The sequence below is a fragment of the Helobdella robusta genome, assembly GCF_000326865.2.
Source record: "Helobdella robusta unplaced genomic scaffold HELROscaffold_69, whole genome shotgun sequence".
NCBI lineage: Eukaryota > Metazoa > Annelida > Clitellata > Rhynchobdellida > Glossiphoniidae > Helobdella > Helobdella robusta.
This window is the reverse complement of record NW_008705394.1, coordinates 450,951-471,871: the sequence shown is the minus strand read 5'-3', so window position 1 is coordinate 471,871 and position 20,921 is coordinate 450,951. Positions and strand designations below refer to the sequence as shown.

General features: G+C 30.8%; 1 protein-coding gene across 1 annotated transcript; it reads right to left on the bottom strand.

Annotated features, from left to right (window-relative positions):
• Nucleotides 1-8,579: 8,579 nt before the first annotated feature.
• Nucleotides 8,580-11,045, bottom strand: HELRODRAFT_89290 (hypothetical protein; the record flags this gene model as incomplete). Its single annotated transcript, XM_009030473.1, has 1 exon — nt 8,580-11,045. A coding segment is annotated over one exon (2,466 nt), but the record flags the coding sequence as incomplete, so codon positions are not given.
• Between the last annotated feature and the right edge of the window lie 9,876 nt (nt 11,046-20,921).

The window sequence follows — 20,921 nt, the reverse complement described above, 5'->3', positions numbered from 1 at the left end:
AAAAAAATGAGTATTTCATTGACAACCTAAATTTGAATCCTGCGAATAAGTATATTGATTTGGCAATTACATTAAATAATACTTTAAAATTTGACGATCATATTATTATTATATATGCAGATGTGGAAAAGAGTACATTATTTTGGGTTTGATTTATTTTTTGAGTTCTTGAATACATTTTCATTTTTGATTTCAAACAAAGCAATGGCCAGGTATGTTCTTTTATATGCAGTTTCTGTGTAATCCCCATGGAATATAGAATTGGTAGAACATATTGAAAAAGTACAGAAAAAAGTAACAAAAATAATTAAAAAGAATGCAAAGATCTGAATTATGAAGAAAGACCAAAATATTTGGAGTTGCCGACAAGTTGTTAAGAGTTAGGGTTAATCGTTAATAAGTTTTTTAATAATAATTATTAATTAAATTAAAATTGAAAGCTTAAAATTAAAAAAATTTTTAAATGAAAAATCATGACATGCCTCAGTCTTTATCTTTAGTTTATTTTATAAACTATAAAGTATAAATAACCCAGGACGGATCTTTAATTTTGCCAATAACTCATAATATTTTATAATCATAATATGATTATAAATAAAAAAAAATGGATTTAGAAATAAAGGAAACCTGACAAAATCAGAGAACTATCATGGGTTTTTCCAGTGCTATTTAATTTTGTTAAAGAGACATTCCCCTTCTTCCATCAACGCTTTTAAAAGTGAAAATAAACGATGTGGATGGTTTTCTACTTTACACTTAAAGATACCTAAACAGGCTCTCGAACGCACCCGCGCACATTTTTAGTACGCTTTAGAGTTTGGTCCCTTTATTTAGTTTCGATCATGGAATTACATAATTAGATTCAAAATGTTCAAAATGTCCCTAAGTTGCTTAGAATTTAGTTAATTTGACGGTGAACTAACAATCTTTGGACAATATATTGACACTAAATTAGAACCATGGATATATATAACATATATAGATTAGAACGTAACAGATTTAAGCCATTCGATTTTTATTTTTTAAAAATATATAACTTGAAAATGAAATTTAGCTTGCAAAAGAACAGTTTCCGATGTTAAAAATGCATAAAAAAATTAAACGATGATTGAAAAAAGCACATTTATTTCAAAATTAAATTAAAACCACAAGAAAAATATCAAAAAGAAAAATTTTATAAGAATATCAATACAGATTTGAATAAATTTAAGTTATTCAGAATAAATATTGATACATTTATAAATGAAAACTCTAAAAAATATAAGAACATGTGATGTGTTTGTATGATGAAAATTTTATGAATCGAATTTGGGAGTGGCTGGCCCGTGGTATTTCACGGAGTAACCTTTTGCGTTGGCCTGAATTTAAGTATATATTGAAATAAATTAAAGTATTAATCAAATAATTAACATAATTATTAAATTAAATGGAAATAAATTAATGTATTAATCAAATAATTTACATAATTAATATAATTATATTATTAAAAAACTATTATCCACACACACGTACCACAAATCCAAGCTGATTAAGACAGTTTATAACATTCAGAAGGGGTCCTTTCCTGCCCTCGTATAGGTCAATATAATTCAATGGTTTCGATGGTTACTAAACTCATGAAATCTTACAATTTTTACTTTTTTTATTGTTTATTTATAAATATTTATTTTTTTTATTTCATGCATTTGCATATTTAAATGGATATATAATATTTATAATATCCATGAGTAATCCACAAGACAGAGTTGATATGGTTTGGTTCTAAGAAGGCTTTCCTGCACTAGGAGATATGACTGTTGATATATTGGGTAATAGGTTGATCTCGGCTGACAAGGTCAAAAACTTGGGTGCGACGTTTGACAGTGCTATGACGATGTTGCCTTAGGTAGCGAAACTCAATGCTATCTGCTTTCTTCAGCTACGAAGATTGTATCTGGTCAAGAAATGTCTTCCAGTTGATATTTCTACTAGCCTGGTGGTGACTTTTCTACTGTCTAGATTAAACTATTGCAATTCGTTGCTGTATGGTGCTGGTGTAGGGATAGTAAATAAAGTTCAACGAATCCAGAATGCTGCCGCTAGATTGGTCATTGGTCTAAGTAGACGTGATCACATTACAAAGGGGTTGGAAAGTCTCCACTGGCTACCAATCAGGGAACAAATACGATTTAAGATGGCCGTGGTGGCTCATAGTTGCGTAAATGGCGTGGCCCAAAATATCTGAAGGAGGTTTTTCGCAAAAGAGCTAAAGTTGATACGGGACATGCATTGCGTTTGGTTTCGTCAGAAATGATAGTAATTTACAGGACCAGGACAAAACTGAGTGACAGATGTATGCAGGTTGCTCTGCCCAAGGTATGGATTGATTTCAAGATTGAAGCAAATTGTTCCAGATAAAGATTTCAGAAAAGAGTTAAAAAGTTATTTGTTCAACAAAGCATTTAATCACAGTACTATCCTCTGAGGATTGTCATTAGAGCGAATAACATAATTATAATAATAATGATAATAATAATGAATTATATGATTAATAATATATACATAAAATGATTAATTATTAGTAATAGGTGAATAGTATATATTCATGAATATTTATGCGTATTTAGTATCTTTTTTCTGGTGTGCGTATAGCCGAACGGATTTAAGTGAAAACTGTCAGTGAAAATTCTTTTATTTTGATAGGGAATTTTAATAGCCATACAAACTACTACAATAAAAAAGTAAGACAGTTTTTCGCTCTATATAAATAATAATTTTCTGATCAAATCTGATGCAGCTTATAGAAGAACAAGCTAGAGGAAGCCATATTTTAAACTTGGCGTCGAATGATATAATCCTGTCCAGAATGTAGAAGCTGCAGAGCACTTTTTAACCAGTGACCATCGAATAATAAATGGTGGTGGCCCAGAATACTCAATTTAAAACGGGAGCAACTAAATCAAATAAACTAAACTAATGATAGATCGAACAAACAGCAAAAACAATAAATGAATCAATAAAACAAGTATATAGACATCAAGAACGACATTAAACAATGATAGAAAAAAAATAACAATCAATCGAACAAGCAATAAGACAGTCACTGTCTGACAGTGAACCATTGAACAAAAAATTGACACAATCAATTAAACAATTAATAGATAAATAAATAAGGTGGAACTATAAAAAAGACATAATTAAACAAATAATTAAACAAGCCATGAATTAATAAAATTAGCGTACAAAAAAATCAAGTAATAATCAAAAAAACATACCTACATAGAACAAAAAACAGTATTCAACTAAACGTGTTTTAAGCAGACAACGCAAGCATCTAAAAATCAAATAATCAAACAAGCAATTAAGCAAGCAATACAAAAAAATCAAAATTAATAAAAATAATCGTACAAAATATCAAAGAGTAAACTAAACAAAAAATTAAATAATCTTTAATAAAATTCTGATAAAACAAATTAACAGCCATTCATTCATTCAATAACATAAATATAAAAATTTTTTTTCGTAAAATTGTTTATAAAAAAAAATTTTGGTAAAAATGTTACCAATATAATTGATGAATGGTTATAAGTTATCCCAGTTGGTCGGTTTATAATCGTATATAAACATATAGTCGAATATAACATATATATATATTAGGGATGCACCGAAGTTCGGCCCCGGCCCCTGCCAAAATCCGGCTTTTTTTCAAATTTTTTTTCAAAAGCTCTATCAACATTTCAAAATGTTATAAATAGAAAAAAAAATTTCATTGAATTCAATTAATTTTATGTCAATAAGTTAAATGCTAAGCATACATGACACATAATAACAACATCACTAATTGTGAGGTGAGCTGGACAATTTTCTTTATGCTAAAACATGGGTTATGCATAAATTATAAGCTGATCTTTGTGTAAAAGAACTTGTGCACGTGTATGTACTATATAATTGTATATGACGAATCATATAGCTACATAATATATATATATACATATATATATATATATATATATATATATATATATATATATATATATATATATATATCATGTTTTAAAATATTATTCAAAGTTTATATTTATAAAATTTACCTCGTTCTTTTTTGCCTGGCCCCGGAGTTGGCGGTGTCATAGTAGGCAATCAGAGTAGGAATTTGGATTCGAAATTAGCGGAGTCGGAGTAGGAAATCGGATTAGGAGTCGGAAATTTTACGAAAAATTTATTTGGAAATTGATAATTAAATCAAATTGAATCTACTGAGGAAAAATTCAGAAAATTCAAATCCAAAAATCAAATATACACCGCAAAACTTAATATCACTGATAAAAAAAAATGCAACACTAGAGCAACACGCTTCACGTAATCCTTCTTTGCTACAGATAAAAAATACTGTCTGAAACGTTTGTCATCCGACTCATCCTGATATAATTCTGATAAAAATATAAGTAACTACAACAATGATAGTTATAAGCCAAGTCGCTTTGTTGCTCTGGTCGACGAAAAAATGGTATTTGGAAAACATTAAGGAATAAAAAATGTCGAAAATTATAATATAAAAGATGGTTATAGTAGTAGTAATAGAAGTAAGTAGTGGTATTAGTACGACGTGTGCAGTAGTAGTGCGATGATAGCATTATTATTATTATTATTACAAATTGGTGGTAGTTGTAGTAGTAGCAGTGAAAATAGTAGTGGTAGTAGAAGTAGTAGTGATAGTATTGATGACCAAATATTTGTTATTGGTTTTAAACATGATTGATTGGTTTGTAATGAGATAAATTTTAATGGTTATTTGCTGATATGGCTCTTTTTAACTCATAGCTCAAACAATTTGTGTAGGTGTATTTAATTTTTGCAAGTATTGATAGTAGTAATAGTGATAGTTAGTAGTAGTAATGTAGTAGTATATTTTGTTGTAATAAGTTGTAATAACAATAATAAGTAATAAGTTATATTTGCAACGATATGCATTACTGTGAAATGACATAATTTGAAATGAACTGAAACGATCAACAACCTGGTTCTAAGCTATGTCATAAATCACTTGAAATTTTCCTGCTAACATACGAACATTTCGAAAAGGGCACAGTCGTCATTTTCTCTTGTTAGTTTGTGCTGCTTTTTAGATTGCAGTATGTGCCGTTTAACCATACCAGTTGAATTAATGTTTTTAATTTAATCTGCAATTTTGATATTAAAAAGCTTTTTAATTTTGTTTTGTTGATAAAAATTGGATGTTCTTGCACGACTATTTAGAGACTATTGAAAAAAAAAAATTTCGTAACTTTTACTACATTAAAAGTTCAATTTCTTAGCTGAAATACTTCGACCAAAAATTATAAGTTTACCACTATGTTTATTTTTAATAGAACATGATCGTGCGCAAAAAATATTTCAAATGCCTAAAACACGTTGAACGAGAAGTCAGTCCATTTATAAAAACCACTTGATGTAGAAATACAATCTACTCACAATAATTTCAAATGTTAATGACTTCGAGTTCGACGGGAGCTAAGCTATCGATTTAGGTCGATCCTAAACGAAACTATAATAATAAATAATAATAGTATTTAATTTATAAAATCCCCATGTATAGCGTCAGGGACGCTCAGGATAAGTTACCTGATAAAACAAGAAGTGCCTCAATTGCTTTTTTAATAGATTTAGCGATGGCTATTCTCTGACAAGAGTTTTCTTCTTTTTTGGTTTGGTTCATACCTATCCACTGTTGTGGAGTTGATAGTTGTTACACAGAGAAGCACAAAAGAAAAACTCCTATTGGCGAAAGAAGACTTGCTAACAGGTTAATATAAATTAGTATTTGAGTTTGATCAGAGTTGATGGCTATGGGAATGTTGTCGAAAATACAAAAAATTGTAAAGATTTTGTGGTTATTGTTTGTGTTACCTGGTAGATTATAACCATGAGTTTGAATCTTACTCTTCTTCTTGCTCTTGACTTCTTCTGCTTTTGATCATACTATTCTATTGAGGCTGCTAGATCTTTCTTTTAACATTACTAGTTCTTGTCTATCTTGGTTTTCTTCTTATCTTTGTCATCGTTTTTCTTCTGTTGTCCTCAATAATTCTACTTCAAACTCCTCTACTCTTACTTTTGGGGTACCTCAGGGTTCTATCCTTGGCCCTCTTCTATTTATACTCTATACTTCTGAACTGCTTCGTATTATTAATAATTTTTCTTTCACTAGTTAAATATATGTTGATGATTTTTATATTTATATTTTTTTTCCTCCATCTTATCTCAATAGTGTTCTTTATAATCTATCGCTATATCTTTCTCCAATTATCGCTTGGTTTGACTCAATGTGTCTTAAACTTAATCCTTTTAAATTTGAATTAATTTGTGTTAATAAATTTAAACACTCTATTTCTATTCCTCCTATTATCTTACCTGATTTTAAAACATTTGATGTTTCTCACAAGTTTCGTAGTCTAGGCTTTATCTTTGATTCTAGTATGTCCCTTTCTTCTCAGATTAATAGTGTTGCTAGAATAAAAACCTTTTGCTTTTTCTTGACGATTTTACTCTTCCCCTACTTGTTACTTCGTTAGTCTTATCTAGGATTGATTATTTATTGTAACTCGCTCTAATATGGTCTTCCTGATTCTATACCCTATCCTGCACTGGCTACCTATAAAATATAGAATAATTTTTCAAATCTGCACATTTTGTATAAGTTTCAATCTAAATTATTTCCTAAGTACTTATCAGATATATTAATTGAACCTAATCGCCCGGTTTACGATCGTTTTCTTCTTCTCACTTCTTCTTAACTCATGTTAAACAATCTTTTGCTAAATCTGCATTTGCTTTTTCTGGCCCTCTTCTCTGGAACTCTTTACCTCCTTCTCTGACTACTTCCTCATCACTTACGAAGTTCAGGGCGGATCTCAAGACCCATGCTGTTGAACATCGCGGAAATAGCGCATTATAAGCTAATTGATTGATTGAATATAATGCGTTTATGAATAGGCAACCAGTGTAGTTTTATTAGTGTTTTATTAGGTATTACATTTGATATGTGAAGATCAAATGAAAATTCGAAAAGGATAAAGCGAAACGCCTAAATGTTTGATGATGTTTGAAAACGGTAGAGAGGAGCCAGCAATACTGATAGTTGATGGGACTTATTTGATGGTTGTTGCCCGTTGCCTCGATACATAATTGCAGATTTGTCTGTATAGAGTTAGAGAAAATTGATTGGGGCCAGTCTTTAATATCGTTTGTGCAGACGCTTAAATTTCCGTGTTGTGAGGTGAGATGGGGTTTAGAAATAACTGTGAAGAGAGAGATGTTGTTCGCGTAGTGATGATGAATAACGTCTAATATTGCGGTAATGTCTGAAAGAAGTGAGATATATGTAGTAAAATGTAGGGATCCAAGTACATACCCGAGGAACTTCATCGGTCAAAGGAAGAATGAGAGCCAAATTTTTTGGTATGAACCAAACCAAAAAAGAAGAGAACTCCAAACTCAGACTCCAGTCTACCAAGTAACATTTGGTGGTTAATAGTGTCAAAATGCAGCTGACAAGTCCAGGCTGAGCAAAATTCAAAATTGGTCCGATTGTCACGAACATAGATGAGTGCTGTTTCGTTTGAGACGCCTGACCTGTAAGCGGACTGGAGGAAAATGTTTTTGAGAGAAAAAGAGATGTGTGGACAAAACCTATTTTTTGGACCGGGTTGGTGGGGCGCAGTGCAAAACAAATTGATTAACACGGATCTAGCACTTAACGAGGCAAAATTGCTTCCTGGCCAGAGTTCATGTCAAACGCTTGATTTCATTCCGTATGTGTAATTTAATGGCTGTATAACAAAAAATACCTAACTAGACGACGACCAGCGCCTTCATAGTAAGAAATGCAAGAATATCCAAAGTTTAACTATTTAACATAAACAATAACGCCAAAAATAAACCAGTGTCAACGGAAAAAAAAATTTAATCGGATAAAATGCAACAACCGGGTAAACAATAAATCAGCCATTCGTAGTTCTACAAATTAAATAAATATGTTTTACATATGTAATTATTTTTATTTTCTACTATTATTTGTAACTTTCATCACGATAAAAAATTACAAAAAAAATTTAGGAGCAAACAGTTAAAAATAGATAGGTTTACGAGATTAAATAACTGCTAAAATCTTATAAAAACAAAAAAAGATGTTAACAATGTAAATGGACGAATAAATACAACTATTGCACTCAAAGGCGTGGCCCTAGCTTGGGTTTGAAGCGATGAAAAATTAAGTTAGAGTTAAGGCTGAATTGAATGAAATCTCTATAAAAATTTTGAAAATTTGGACAGGAAACTGATTTAGCCCCCATAACGATGAAATTTTGTTACATTTTTTATAAAGCCGAAGTAGCAAAAATTACAACAAATCAAGCAATAAGCAAAAAAAGTTGCCACACTTTTTTAGCCACCGCCTAACAACATGTTAAATACTAAATATTTCAATAATTACCACGCCGGGCCAAATATACCGAGCCAAGCCTGTCGCAAAACTTCCATTTTGTTATTAAAAAATGAAAAAATACGTTTAATTACAAGGTTACAAGGAGAAAAATATAAGATCATTTTTCAACACTTTGACATTTCTTCCGTAAACAACTTGAAGGTAATTGCCCAAAGTTCTTTAGTGGACCGGCAACATAAAGTATTGAAAGATTGAATAAACAAGAAGACAACCAACTCGTCGCTATTACCACAACAAGAAAAGAAGATATTTGCTTATAGGCAAGAACTTTAGACGGTATCAAGGACAATCCAACAGAAAAAGTTGATAAGGCTGCATAAGTAATAGCACCACTTACCTTGATAGTTTCGTTCACTCTTGTATGTCTATCTGCTCCATTCGTGTGTTGGTATGCATTCACGTAATGTAAAACAAAATCTACTGATAATCCAACTGTCAAAGATATTGCTATCGATTCAAAGATATCTAAGGACCAACCAATCAAGACCAAAATGGCAGTTGTTATTACTAAGGAGCACGTTATATTCAGCACAACAAAACATGTAAGAATAATATTGCCAGTAACTATAAGAGCAAACAGAGCCGCGACTAATACAGATATAATCAGTGACAGGGGTGTGACCGTGATAATGCTTTCTTGTAAATCATAAAAATTCAAAATACTTGTAAACCAGCCTCCACGTAGTTCTTCAGGTGCATCTAGCTCCATGGCCAGTTTAGTAAAATTACTCATATAATGGTAGAACTTCTTATAATCTTCGTAACTAGACTTGATAGTTTGGTTGCTTGGAAATTCAATGACTAATGCAATCACCTGAGAAAAACTCGGATCAAAACGAACCCCAGTTTGATCAAAAAAATAATTCGTTGACATTTCTGGAAGCAAAAAAAATAAACAATGCTTAAAAATTTTTTCGGGATATGGAAACTTTGTAGAGGAGCAACAAGGGTGAAGATCTGCACCATAAACATTTACGCATTTGCGAGACATCAATTTTTGAAATGATTCAATAAAGCAGCTATGCTTTTTTATACCTGGTTCACGAGCATAAAACGAAGATTTTCTTATTTTCTTGCAGAAATCCACTAAAAATAACTGCGCTGCAGACGTGAAGAGATTAAACGACTCGTCGTAGGTTACATTATATTCGTCGTCAATGTTTAACCTCGATAGAGGTTTTTCCAATTTAACACCCCAAACAAATACAATGGGTAAGCTCGTTGCCTCGTCTGAAACTGTGAAATTAAATCTGGAATTAATAATTTCATCAAAAATCTCTGAAGGATGCCAATCTACGAACAACTTCAGTGAACTCGATTGAGTAATTTTCAGTTTTGGACGTATAAAAATTATGAAAAATGATGACAAAGATATAAAAATAAAACTGGATATCCACAGCCACCTCAACTTAACCACAAGTGAAGTAATAAATCTATTAAAATACATGCCTAGGTGAAAGTCGACCCTGTCAAAAAAATGTTTAAATGAGGTAATATTCAAGCATGAAATAGAAGAAATTTTGCAATGTAAAATTATTATCGCAGGAACCATGAATGATGCCATTAAAAAGTACGAAAGCAATGCAATACTTGAATACAAAGCAAAGCATTTCAAAACAATGATATTGTTCATATAACCAGAGAGAAACGCCGTTGAAGTAGTTAGGCTGGTAAGAAAAATAGACTTAAAGCTGTGTTTGAGGTTTATTTGAAGGCAACTCTGTGTTGTTAGTGAATTACTGTTCGAAAATGTGACGTACCAATCATGAAATATAATAAATACATTATCAACTCCGGTTGAAATCAATATTATGAATGTTAAGAGATTCATAAAAGGAAAGAATTGAATAGATAAGATGTACGAATAGATAAAATAGGAAAAAACAACGGAATAAAAAATCATAATTACAGTAGATAACGTTATAAAAATCGATCTGGTGTACAAGAATAACAAAATAATAACACAAACAGCACTAAGAAGAATGAACAGTGAGTCAGACAATAATTGTTCATCAAAAATATTGTGTTTAAAATCATAACTCATTGCTACTATTTCAATATTGCTTTTTTTCAGATCAACATTCATAACACATTGGAAAAATTTTTTTGAAGTTATTCCATAACTTAATGGAACAAATGACAATGCGTTGAGAAGAAACCCGCTTTTTCCAAAATTTTTATCAACTATGTACTTCCGAACGATGTCGAGCTCATGGGCGTAAAATGTGCAAAGACTCATATCCAAACTGGTGTTGTTGACGTCAGAATAATTATTCAAGCACTTCTCGACATATGTTTTATTATACGCAGGGCTTTTATTAGCACAACATTTTAGGAGACTTTCAACTTTCAACAAATCGTTTTCAATTAGTTCTAGGCAATCAGTTTTATTGTTAATCATTGCAATGTAATTCCCCAAAGACCAAGATTTACAACAGAAAGGACTCATATTATAATTTATTATCTGTTTGTCACAATGCCACTCAAAAAATTTTCTACAAGACGACTTCAACGTATCTTCCAGCAGGCACATAGATTTAACGTTGTTCAAATTCATCAGCGAAGAACCGTCCAGACTTTTGAAGAGCAACTTTGAATAACCAACATCTTCAAAATAAAGTTATTGTTATAATGAAATTAATAATATTTTAATATTTAGCTATATTTTATTGTTTACATAGACATATGAGTTCACTTTTTATAAATTTTGAGTTAATTCTTCAGAGTTTGATAAGAAGATCTCTAGTAATAAAAATATACGAGTTTATGAGCGTGACTTATCTAATAGTTATCTAGATCTGTGATACGAAACGTCATCACAACTAAATAACAGTCATAACAAAATTGCATCAAAGCACAACATATTCCTTGCCAATTCATTCTTGAATACACTTTTGTTTAAGCAAGTTAGCTCACTACGACCAATTTTTTTAGTTTTTTTTTGTTCTATCAAACTGCTATAGATAAAATGAGCAAATGATGGATTTCATCCGAACGCATGTTGTAGTTCCTACGCCAATGATTATTGAATTATCAAAAAATGTTCTATTTCATTTTTTAAATGATAAAATATTTTAACACAAATTTAAAGCGCATATTATGAAATCTTTTTTGTTTTAATTTAACGCTTAAATATTAACAATGTAGTAAATAAACAACATTTTAAAACGTTTACAGCAGCAATTATAAAATATTAATTTATATATAACTTCAACTATTTTTTTTAATTAATTAAATAAAACTAACTAGGATCGCCACAAAAATATTGATCAATAGATGAAGTCGTCACATGCTCGTAACCATCGACAGCACGATGTTCGTCATAATTTTCTGAATTATAAAGCCCTTCATCATAAACCGGAAAGTTATCATTATTATTCATATTTTCATAATGAAAGTCAGCTATTCCTTTTGAACTTTTCAAAAGTTGTTCAAAACAACGTGAGGATTCGCTGATATATGTTCCCGTCGTTTTAAAACCCTTTATAATAAAAAGTTTAACATCATAAGCGTAAAAAAACTGCACCAGAATTTCTCAAATTATGAAGAAAAATATGAATAAAATCAAAAAATAAAAAAGGCTAACAACAAAACAAATAAAAAATAAAAAGTCACGCAAATAACCTTTCTTGGATCTAGAAAGTCAGGAAACTTTTGATGATAAATAATTATGCCTAGTAGTGCAATTGTCAAGAAAGTTGGTATAAGCAAAAATATCCATGGGTATTTACTAAGAATCTGGTGGTATCTAATAGGAAAAAAATAACTGCCAGTTTCATTTTGAAATTTCGACTTCATTAAGACGTAATTAAAAATAACAGCAAATTTAAATATCGCTTGGCTCCAAAATAAGTTTACAAATATTTATTTTAGAAAAACTGCTTAACAATCTTGAAAAGCACTTTGAAAACATAATTAAAGTTGTATGAAGCTGGACCAATTTTTTCGCTCCTGTTGATCAAGTTGAAAGTTAAAGATAGTATTTTAAAGATAGTTGACAACTTTTCGCAGGAGTTAGAAAAACGACTTTGAAAACATTATTGCCATCAAAAAATTTTTGGCTCAAGATAGGATTCTATTTAATAGATTAAAATACTATAAAAATAAATCATCTGTATTGTTATCTTATCATTGAAAACCTGGCTGACCTGGCTCGAACATTAACATGCAATATATTTATATAAACCTTCAATTTGAAACACAATTTATAACACCTGTGCGCAGCGCATTTGACCCTTATCTTAATTTAACAAGACCCTTATCTTAATTTAACAATCGTCAGCACCAATCAGTAAATCAAATTATGTCAGCCTTTACGTTTACCTTCATGTTATTACAGGCATTATAACATGAATAAACTTTTACAAATTTTATGCATTTTGAATATATCCTTATATTTTCATTCATTTCTTTATATGTATTTTTCTGGAGAAAAATATAATTACAAACACAATAGCATTTTTGTTTAGGTTGACTTAAGTTTGTCCAATAGTGCAACCAAAAAGTTAAAAATTTTATATGGTTTATAGAAAAGCATATTTAAGTGAGCAATGTAGGTACATGCGGTCCGAAAATTACTTAGTAATGTCTGCCTAGAAGTGCAACACCGTTCTTATAAACATCGAAGTAGTTGGTCATACGTTGATGTAAGTGTTGTCGATGGTATATAAATCCTATCTTTGGTAAAGAGACAAACGATATATCGATATATGCAAAACATCGATATATCGTTCATAAAATATCGATATTAACATCGATATTTCTATGATAATCACACTCTTAGAAATTCTCAAAAAATCGACGAAAAAATGTTGGTCTGTTGAGCAAAAATCACCCGAAATAATTACATCAACGTACGACCAACTGCTTCAATGTTTTTAAGAACGATGTTGCACTTCTAGGCAGACATCACTAAGTAATTTTCGGAGCGCATGTACTTGCATCGCTCATTTGTAATATTATACCAATAATAAAACATAAAAAAATTTTATAAAATATTATATATCCTAAAATTTGCAAATGCTGTCAAAAAAATTCAATTTCACCCTTTCTTTCCGCTATGTAACAATTATTTGTATCAAATTCTATCATGTTTATACAAATTTTGGATCCCTGTTATCATAAAATGTGGGTTGAGGTGGCATGGGGCAAGAAGCTATACATAGCTAACGTTTCGCGAGCTAGAACACGCAGCAGATTGAATAATTTCCCCAATTCATTGTTGATTTTGGTAGTCTGGCATGTCTATTATCCAATTCCAAAAATGTTAAAACTATACCTAATAAATTTTATCGGGCAAAACTCAAACCTTTATCAAAAGTGCCTGGGGCAAAACTCCCAAATGAACTATTACATAAACAGGTTTTCGTGATATTTGCAGCATTAACAAAACCCATGATAAAAAATAAACTGGTCAAAACGTTAACGTTCATCCATTCACTTCACATTCAATACAAATGAGTAAGCCATTCATTATTCAGCCGTTGGCAGGCATTTTGATGCCAAAAATATTGAAATAACTTGAAAGATTACCACAGGCTTAATGCGCTTCATAGAACTTCATTGACATGGGTATGCATCACCGTAATAGTTAATCTTAATTCTCAATATTCTCTAGATTCAACAATTTTTAATGTAGAAATACTACATTATGAAATAAAATAATGCAAAAATGATACAGATTCATTATATTTTTCTTGGTCTCCACATTCCCCAGACCCGCCATTGAAAGTGGTCTACTGAAATATTACGTTAGCCTACTGCACTTTCATCTTGACAAAAAATTGACTTACTAAAGTAAAAATTTGGTTTTAGTAAATGTCGGTTACTATAGAAAAGAATTTCCAGCAATGATAATTCATTACCTTAACAAAAACGAGTGGCGATAGGATATAAGCATTAGGAAAGCAAAAGTTATGAAAATGTAATTTTATATGAAAAATATTGGCTATTTACTTTTTACTAAGTAATCAATATATTTTTTTTAATTTTCGTTTTTCAAACCAAAACTTAATTAACGTTTATGTTGAGCAAATACAGAACGAGAATTACAGTTATATAACTCTGTGTTGCTAGATTTCCACTACCGCTACAAACACGCAATATAAAATATAAATACAGAACAATGAGTTTAATTCAATATTTTATTTACATAAATTTACTAACTAACGGAGAGTTTTATTCAATAATCTTTTATTTATAATAACTGTACAAAATAAGTGAAAAGAGATTTTATTCCAATTAAAACTCATTCCTAAAGTAACCTTAATGCTTTACTGAAGGAAGCAGCCCAAGACGGCATTTCTACCAATAGTTACTGTTAAAAACGGTAATTAAGTTAACTTAACGTCAACTTAACGACTTAACCGTCTTAACCTTAACGACTTAACCGTCTTAACCAGGTTGGAAATTTGAAACATGAAATTTGTTCTGTTACTCAATAGGTCACATCAATTGGCAGAGTGACTTAATTCATTAAAATTGTCGACAAATGTAGTAGTAGTAGTAGCAGTAATGCTGTTCTGGAGGTTATCCAGAGAGCATGTTGTCAGGCATGCTAGCACAGCTGATTCGTTGATTGATTGTTGTTCATCCAACAATCAATGCCTGCCTTAAATTTGTTCATTGAAATAATCACAATCAGCCAAATATAATATTGCAATCAGCCACTTAACGAATTAAGTCATTTGCCATTTATCGATAAAAAATCCCAATTAGCCAAAATTAGCCACGATATTAAATGTTTTAAAAAAATAAAAATAGTTGAATTTTGAATAATTTATATATTAATGTACAAAATGATACCTTAGTTTTACATTGCAAGACAATTAAAAATAAAATTGATGGCAATCAGCCAGCATAATCAGCCAATGCTAATTTTATGGTCAACTATGCAATTTATGGCAGCGTAATAGCTCAATGGTTAAAGGCACCTGTGGTCCTGCTGTTGCAGAGACTGGGTTTGATTACAAAGTTATCCCAGCTATCATAAGCAATGTGTGTGGTACATGGTTTTCATGTGTGTTCATGTATGCTGTGTGTATGTTTGTTGTTGATACGTCTGAAGAAAGCCAAAAGAAAGAATGATCCTTTAATTTAATTTAACCCTTTACCCTTTAACGGCTTCACTATTTTATTATAACTCACTTATATCCTTTACCAGTAAATAAAATTTCTAACCACATTTTATTTACATTAAAAAACTCAATCAACCTAATGTTTAACATTGTTAAATGTTTCAATAAATTAAATGAGCAAATTCAAACAATATTCAACCAAAAGCTATTTGTAGTCAGCCACGGTCATTTTACTTAGAGCATTAAAATTAAAATATTTTTGCATATTTTCAAAAATCACAATAAGCCCCTAACTGAAATAGGACAGCCATGTATTGTAAACTGTAGCAAACTTCAAAAATTTTCACCACCTATTGCCACAAAATTACACTCATCCAACTTAATATTCACTGTAAGGCGTAAGCTGTAACATAAGCCAAGTGAAATATCAGTGATGAGTCATGATTTTGATTTTTGATATATTATGCGAAAAAAATCAAAAAATAAAATTAAAACTGTAATTTATTTTTAATAAGAATTGTATAAATTTTTTAAATTTTAATTTAATATATTTATTGTTCTCAACAAATGGAATAAAAAAAAGACAATAGACATATAAAATAAAAATAAACTATAAATAAAGTAATAGAAGAAAATATAAAAGTAATGAAATCTCTGGTAAATTCTAAATTGTGAGGAAACAAAACAATCGCACTCGCACGCTGTTAATACAATGCTGCAAATTTCAAAACCTATTGCCATCTATCGACGATTTTAATGCAATAAGCCACTCAGCCAATAAGTCAACAATAAAATAAGGCAACGAAAAAAAATAATTGAAAAAGTTGCTACCTTTCGATAACCATTATATTACGCCATTATGGTTATTTTGTTGAAAAATGTTAAAAAAAATATTTGTACCGCTGTGAGACGATTTTTAGAATGAACATCAGCAATACGTATGTTTATAAACAATACGGTTCAACCATCAGTCAAGTCGTCCAAGTTGCACTCTTGAGATTGATTCTAACATGAAAATCCAAGGGTCGAAGTATCAATAATGGATTCAGATATTTCATTGGAATATTTAGTTTGAAAAATATCCTACCCCGATTCCAGATTAAACTGTTTGACTTCGGATCCCAAAAAATTTGTCAACTTTTGCATCATAATTTCACCTTATTATCACTACTAAATAAATACTTTTGACTACACTAAAATTAAGTCTATGGAATTGTTTTTTTCAGTAAAATTTTTTTGATGCCTCGCCCCCATGTTTTAACAAAGTAGCCAATCTCTAGAAAACGCTATTTTTCTTTTTCTTTTAGGACATTGGCGACCATCGGCTTCCACAAAACTCGAACTTTAACACTTTTATCTTTGTGGCAGTTGAAATGTGGTAATATTCAACAAGTGAAACAAGGATTTCACAAATTTAATTTGCGGTTGACTGCAAAAACTTTATTTTTGCAATTTTTCCAATAGTTGTTAGATTTTCCATTCCTTCCTTCCGCATGATGTGACTAAATACTTTAACTGTCTCGTTAGATTATTTGAAGTAATTTTCTCTTTTAATAACCGGACTGTTTTAATACATCCTCATTGGAAATATGAGAGGTCAAACTAATTTTCACAATTCCTCTCATGACTACATCTCAACAGCATTAATCCTTTTTTTCATTTTTAAAAAAATTGACAGAGACTTAGAGTCGTAAGTGAGTGCAGGAAAAATGTAACACTCTAACAGTTTTAATTTTGTTGATATTCTGATCTTACTGTGGGTGACGATGTTTTTCGTTTTAGAATATGCATTTAGCTTTTACTGATAACTATGCACTCTGTTTTGTTGATGTTCATTTTCAAGCCTTTTTTCACATTCCAAAAACCAGTTTGGAAACAATTGTTTGCAGTTTTCCCATTGATTCTGCTATAAGAGCTGTATCATCAGCATATCTCACATTGTTAATAATTACGCTTCCAATGGATATTCCAGGTATATCTTTTATCTTTCTCATGATGATCTCACAATAAAGATTTTACAGGTCTGGAGAGAATACACAGCCTTGCCTAACACCTTTCTCTATTTCGACAAAACTAGTCATTTTGTTTGCTTTGAGTGATTGTCAAACTAGGTGTTGGTAGTAATTTGATCATTTGTGACACACCATTCAATTAACTTTTCTCCTCTTTCATTTTTTTCACTATATCGTGAGGACCAACCACGTCATGTATTTAGAAGACGCTATACCTTTATTATATTGTTGCTGACTTTTCGTTACTGATTAACCAAGCAGTTGCCGTATTGTATTCGGTGTTTGAACCGTAGAAATTGAAAAGCGTTGTGAAAGTCACTCGAAATTTCAAAGTAGTGTTCTCTATGCTTTATAAAATGTAATCTTAATAATTAATTAAACAAGCAAGACTTTTGCAGTTTTGCTTCTTGCAGTTTCTCCTAACAGATTTTTTGGCAATTGATCATGTGGCCACATTTATTGATTTTTTATATTTTATAAATATATTAATATTAATAAATTTAAACTGTGGTTATTGTTATTCAAATATTTTATTTATAAAATATATATTAAAATCAAACAAGCTGTCTGATGTCAACGAACGTTCGTTTAATAACCCTAACCCTGCCACTCTAACCGACCCAAATTCTATGTGTATGCATCATACTTATTTCATTTCATACAACAATTAAAAGTACATACTAGGAAGATGAGGCAGACATTATAAATATGCATCATCAGCATTTGATCTTTGCATCCTAGCCCGATCACTGCAGTGCAATTCAGATTAATACTTCACTTCTGCACCATTTTGCCATGAATGATGATGGGGTGAAAGTTTTTGAAGCAACAAATTTTTAGCCATGAAAGTTGATAGTAAGTAAACCAAAAAAAGTTTTTTTTTAGACTAATTAATTAAGAAATTTTGTATTGCCACGAAAATATTGCATGTGCTTTTAGATAAATCTTTAATTTAAATTGTTGATAGGTTATTTTGATGAATTTTATAGTGTGGGCATATTAAACACGGACAAATGCTGAATTCAGTATGTTAGAGAATTGTGTAAGGCTGTAAGCTAACATTGTTATATATTGGTGCATGCTTCAAAACTGAATGATTTTCTAATCTTGTGACTCTATACTTTTTTAAATTTGTGTTTTATTTCAAATAAAATTACCCTGCTAACAGAGAATTCGTGGCTACAAATTTGTTGCTAAAGTTAGTTAAAATAAAGATTACATTTAGAAGATTTTCCTCAAGAGAGGTACTTTACAATTCATGAAATACAAAATGATGTTTAAACAGCATCTTATCTCATTGTCTTTATTAATTTAATAGCCATTTGAGTTTTATATAATGCTGCTATGAGGGGAGAGGATTTAAAATTTTTTTACAGAGTGGTACATGGGAGTTGGAGTTCAAAATTTGTTATAAAAACAAATTTTTACAAGAAAATATGAAAAAATTTTGAAAAAATACTGCAAGCAAAAATTGTAAATTTAAGTTATAAACTAATTTTTTCTAAACATATTCAATATAAGTTGTTGAAACAAATAAAAAAATTGCCAGTAAAATCATTCTACATTTGTTTGTAAATTTGGAAAGTTGTCTGCAGTTAGAGGTTTATTGTCCATTAGGTGCATTTTGAATTACTGGCAAACGAAAATGTCCAAATTCAATAGTTATGAGCATTATAACGGTTAATTGGATCACATCAGAGGCGTAGCTAGGGTGGGTGGGGGGTAAATATGTCCTTGGTCGCCAAGTGCAAGGGGTGCCAAAATAATGCTGAAAAAATTTTCGCAACAAGAGTAAAAATCTCATCACAAGCTTCAACATGAGATGTCAAAACGTTTTTCATGACCAAAAGACCTGAATAATAAGTTTATATTTTTGCTGGACGTTAAGACTCTTCTATCTGCCACAGATGAAGGTGCAATTCATCTAAATTTTACAAATTTTTCAAATTTCAACGATACGGACATCATCGGCTATGAACTTTTCATCGAAATTGGTGATTGCAGAATGCTGCTCAGTAACCGAATTTAAGCTCTACCAGATTTGAATAACATAATTGATCAGTTTGCAACAATGAAATCTAGATAAATAAATCTATTGTAAACTATGTAAATTATCTTTGACAGTGACTGAATCATATGTTATAATTTGTATATTTATATGTTATCTTTAAATACAATGTTCCAATTTTGTAGTTTGTCTCCAGGTCAGCAGTGTAACCAGTGGTGTCACAAACGTTGTTCAAAAATAATTGGTACTTTATCTAAAGTGTCCAATTTTATTTGTCCTGCTTGCATCAATCCTCAACAACAAATTCGAAATAGCACTGTTTTTGAAGCCATCAAGGTAGAGAAAGTCACTCAATATCTAGGGGATGTTCTGGATTGTACTGGAACAGCTGAAGCTGCCGTTCGAGCACGCATACGTGCAGCCTGGAATAAATGGCATCTCCTTGCCTCTATATTGATGCGGCGTGACATCCCACTACCTTTACGATCAAGACTTTATAAATCTGTGATACGTCCGGTGTTGTTATATGGTGCAGAAACATGGCCAATGACAACCAAACTGGAACAACAACTTCAACGAACCGACATGAAAATGCTCCGATGGATGCAACGAATTAGTCTGAAGGACCACATCAAATCTACCGAAATCTTGCGTCGTGCTGGTTTAGATGATATAAAAGACGAATGCCGGCAACACCGTCTGCGGTGGTTTGGTCACGTCAAACGAAGTGGAAACAGTGCCATAACTTCTCTTGCAGATGTTGAAGTACCTGGCACACGTCCTTGGTCTCTGGACGCAAAACGAAGATTTATTGATTGTCTCCAGGTGCAAAATATCCTGGCCACGCCTCTGGATAACATAAATTTTTTATTAATACTTCGTCATAATCAGGATGTTTTTATTGTAAAATGCTCAGTAATAAGAACTAAAAATCATGCTTTTCTCTATTCAAATCTATCCACCCTTCATGGTAGGTAGATTGTTTTTCAATAGAATTAATTTGTCTCTTAAATAAGTTTTCCGATGTACTTTTACTGTTCAATTGTTACCGTATAATTATAAATTATCAATATTATTATGCTTCTCTACATCTATTAAGTTTTGACAGAATATTTTTAAAACTAATGGGACACATATTAATTTAGCGTCGTTTTTATGCCATAAAATATCAATTAATTAAACACATCATAAATTTTTTCATTACAAATAATGTACAGTGAAGTTGATTTTTCTGAGGTTAACTTGTAGAAAGGGGTTATAACAAATCCTGATAGAGTGCAATTCAATGCAGTACAATATGAAACCACACAATAATAAATCCTGTCTCAATACAAACAGGGTAC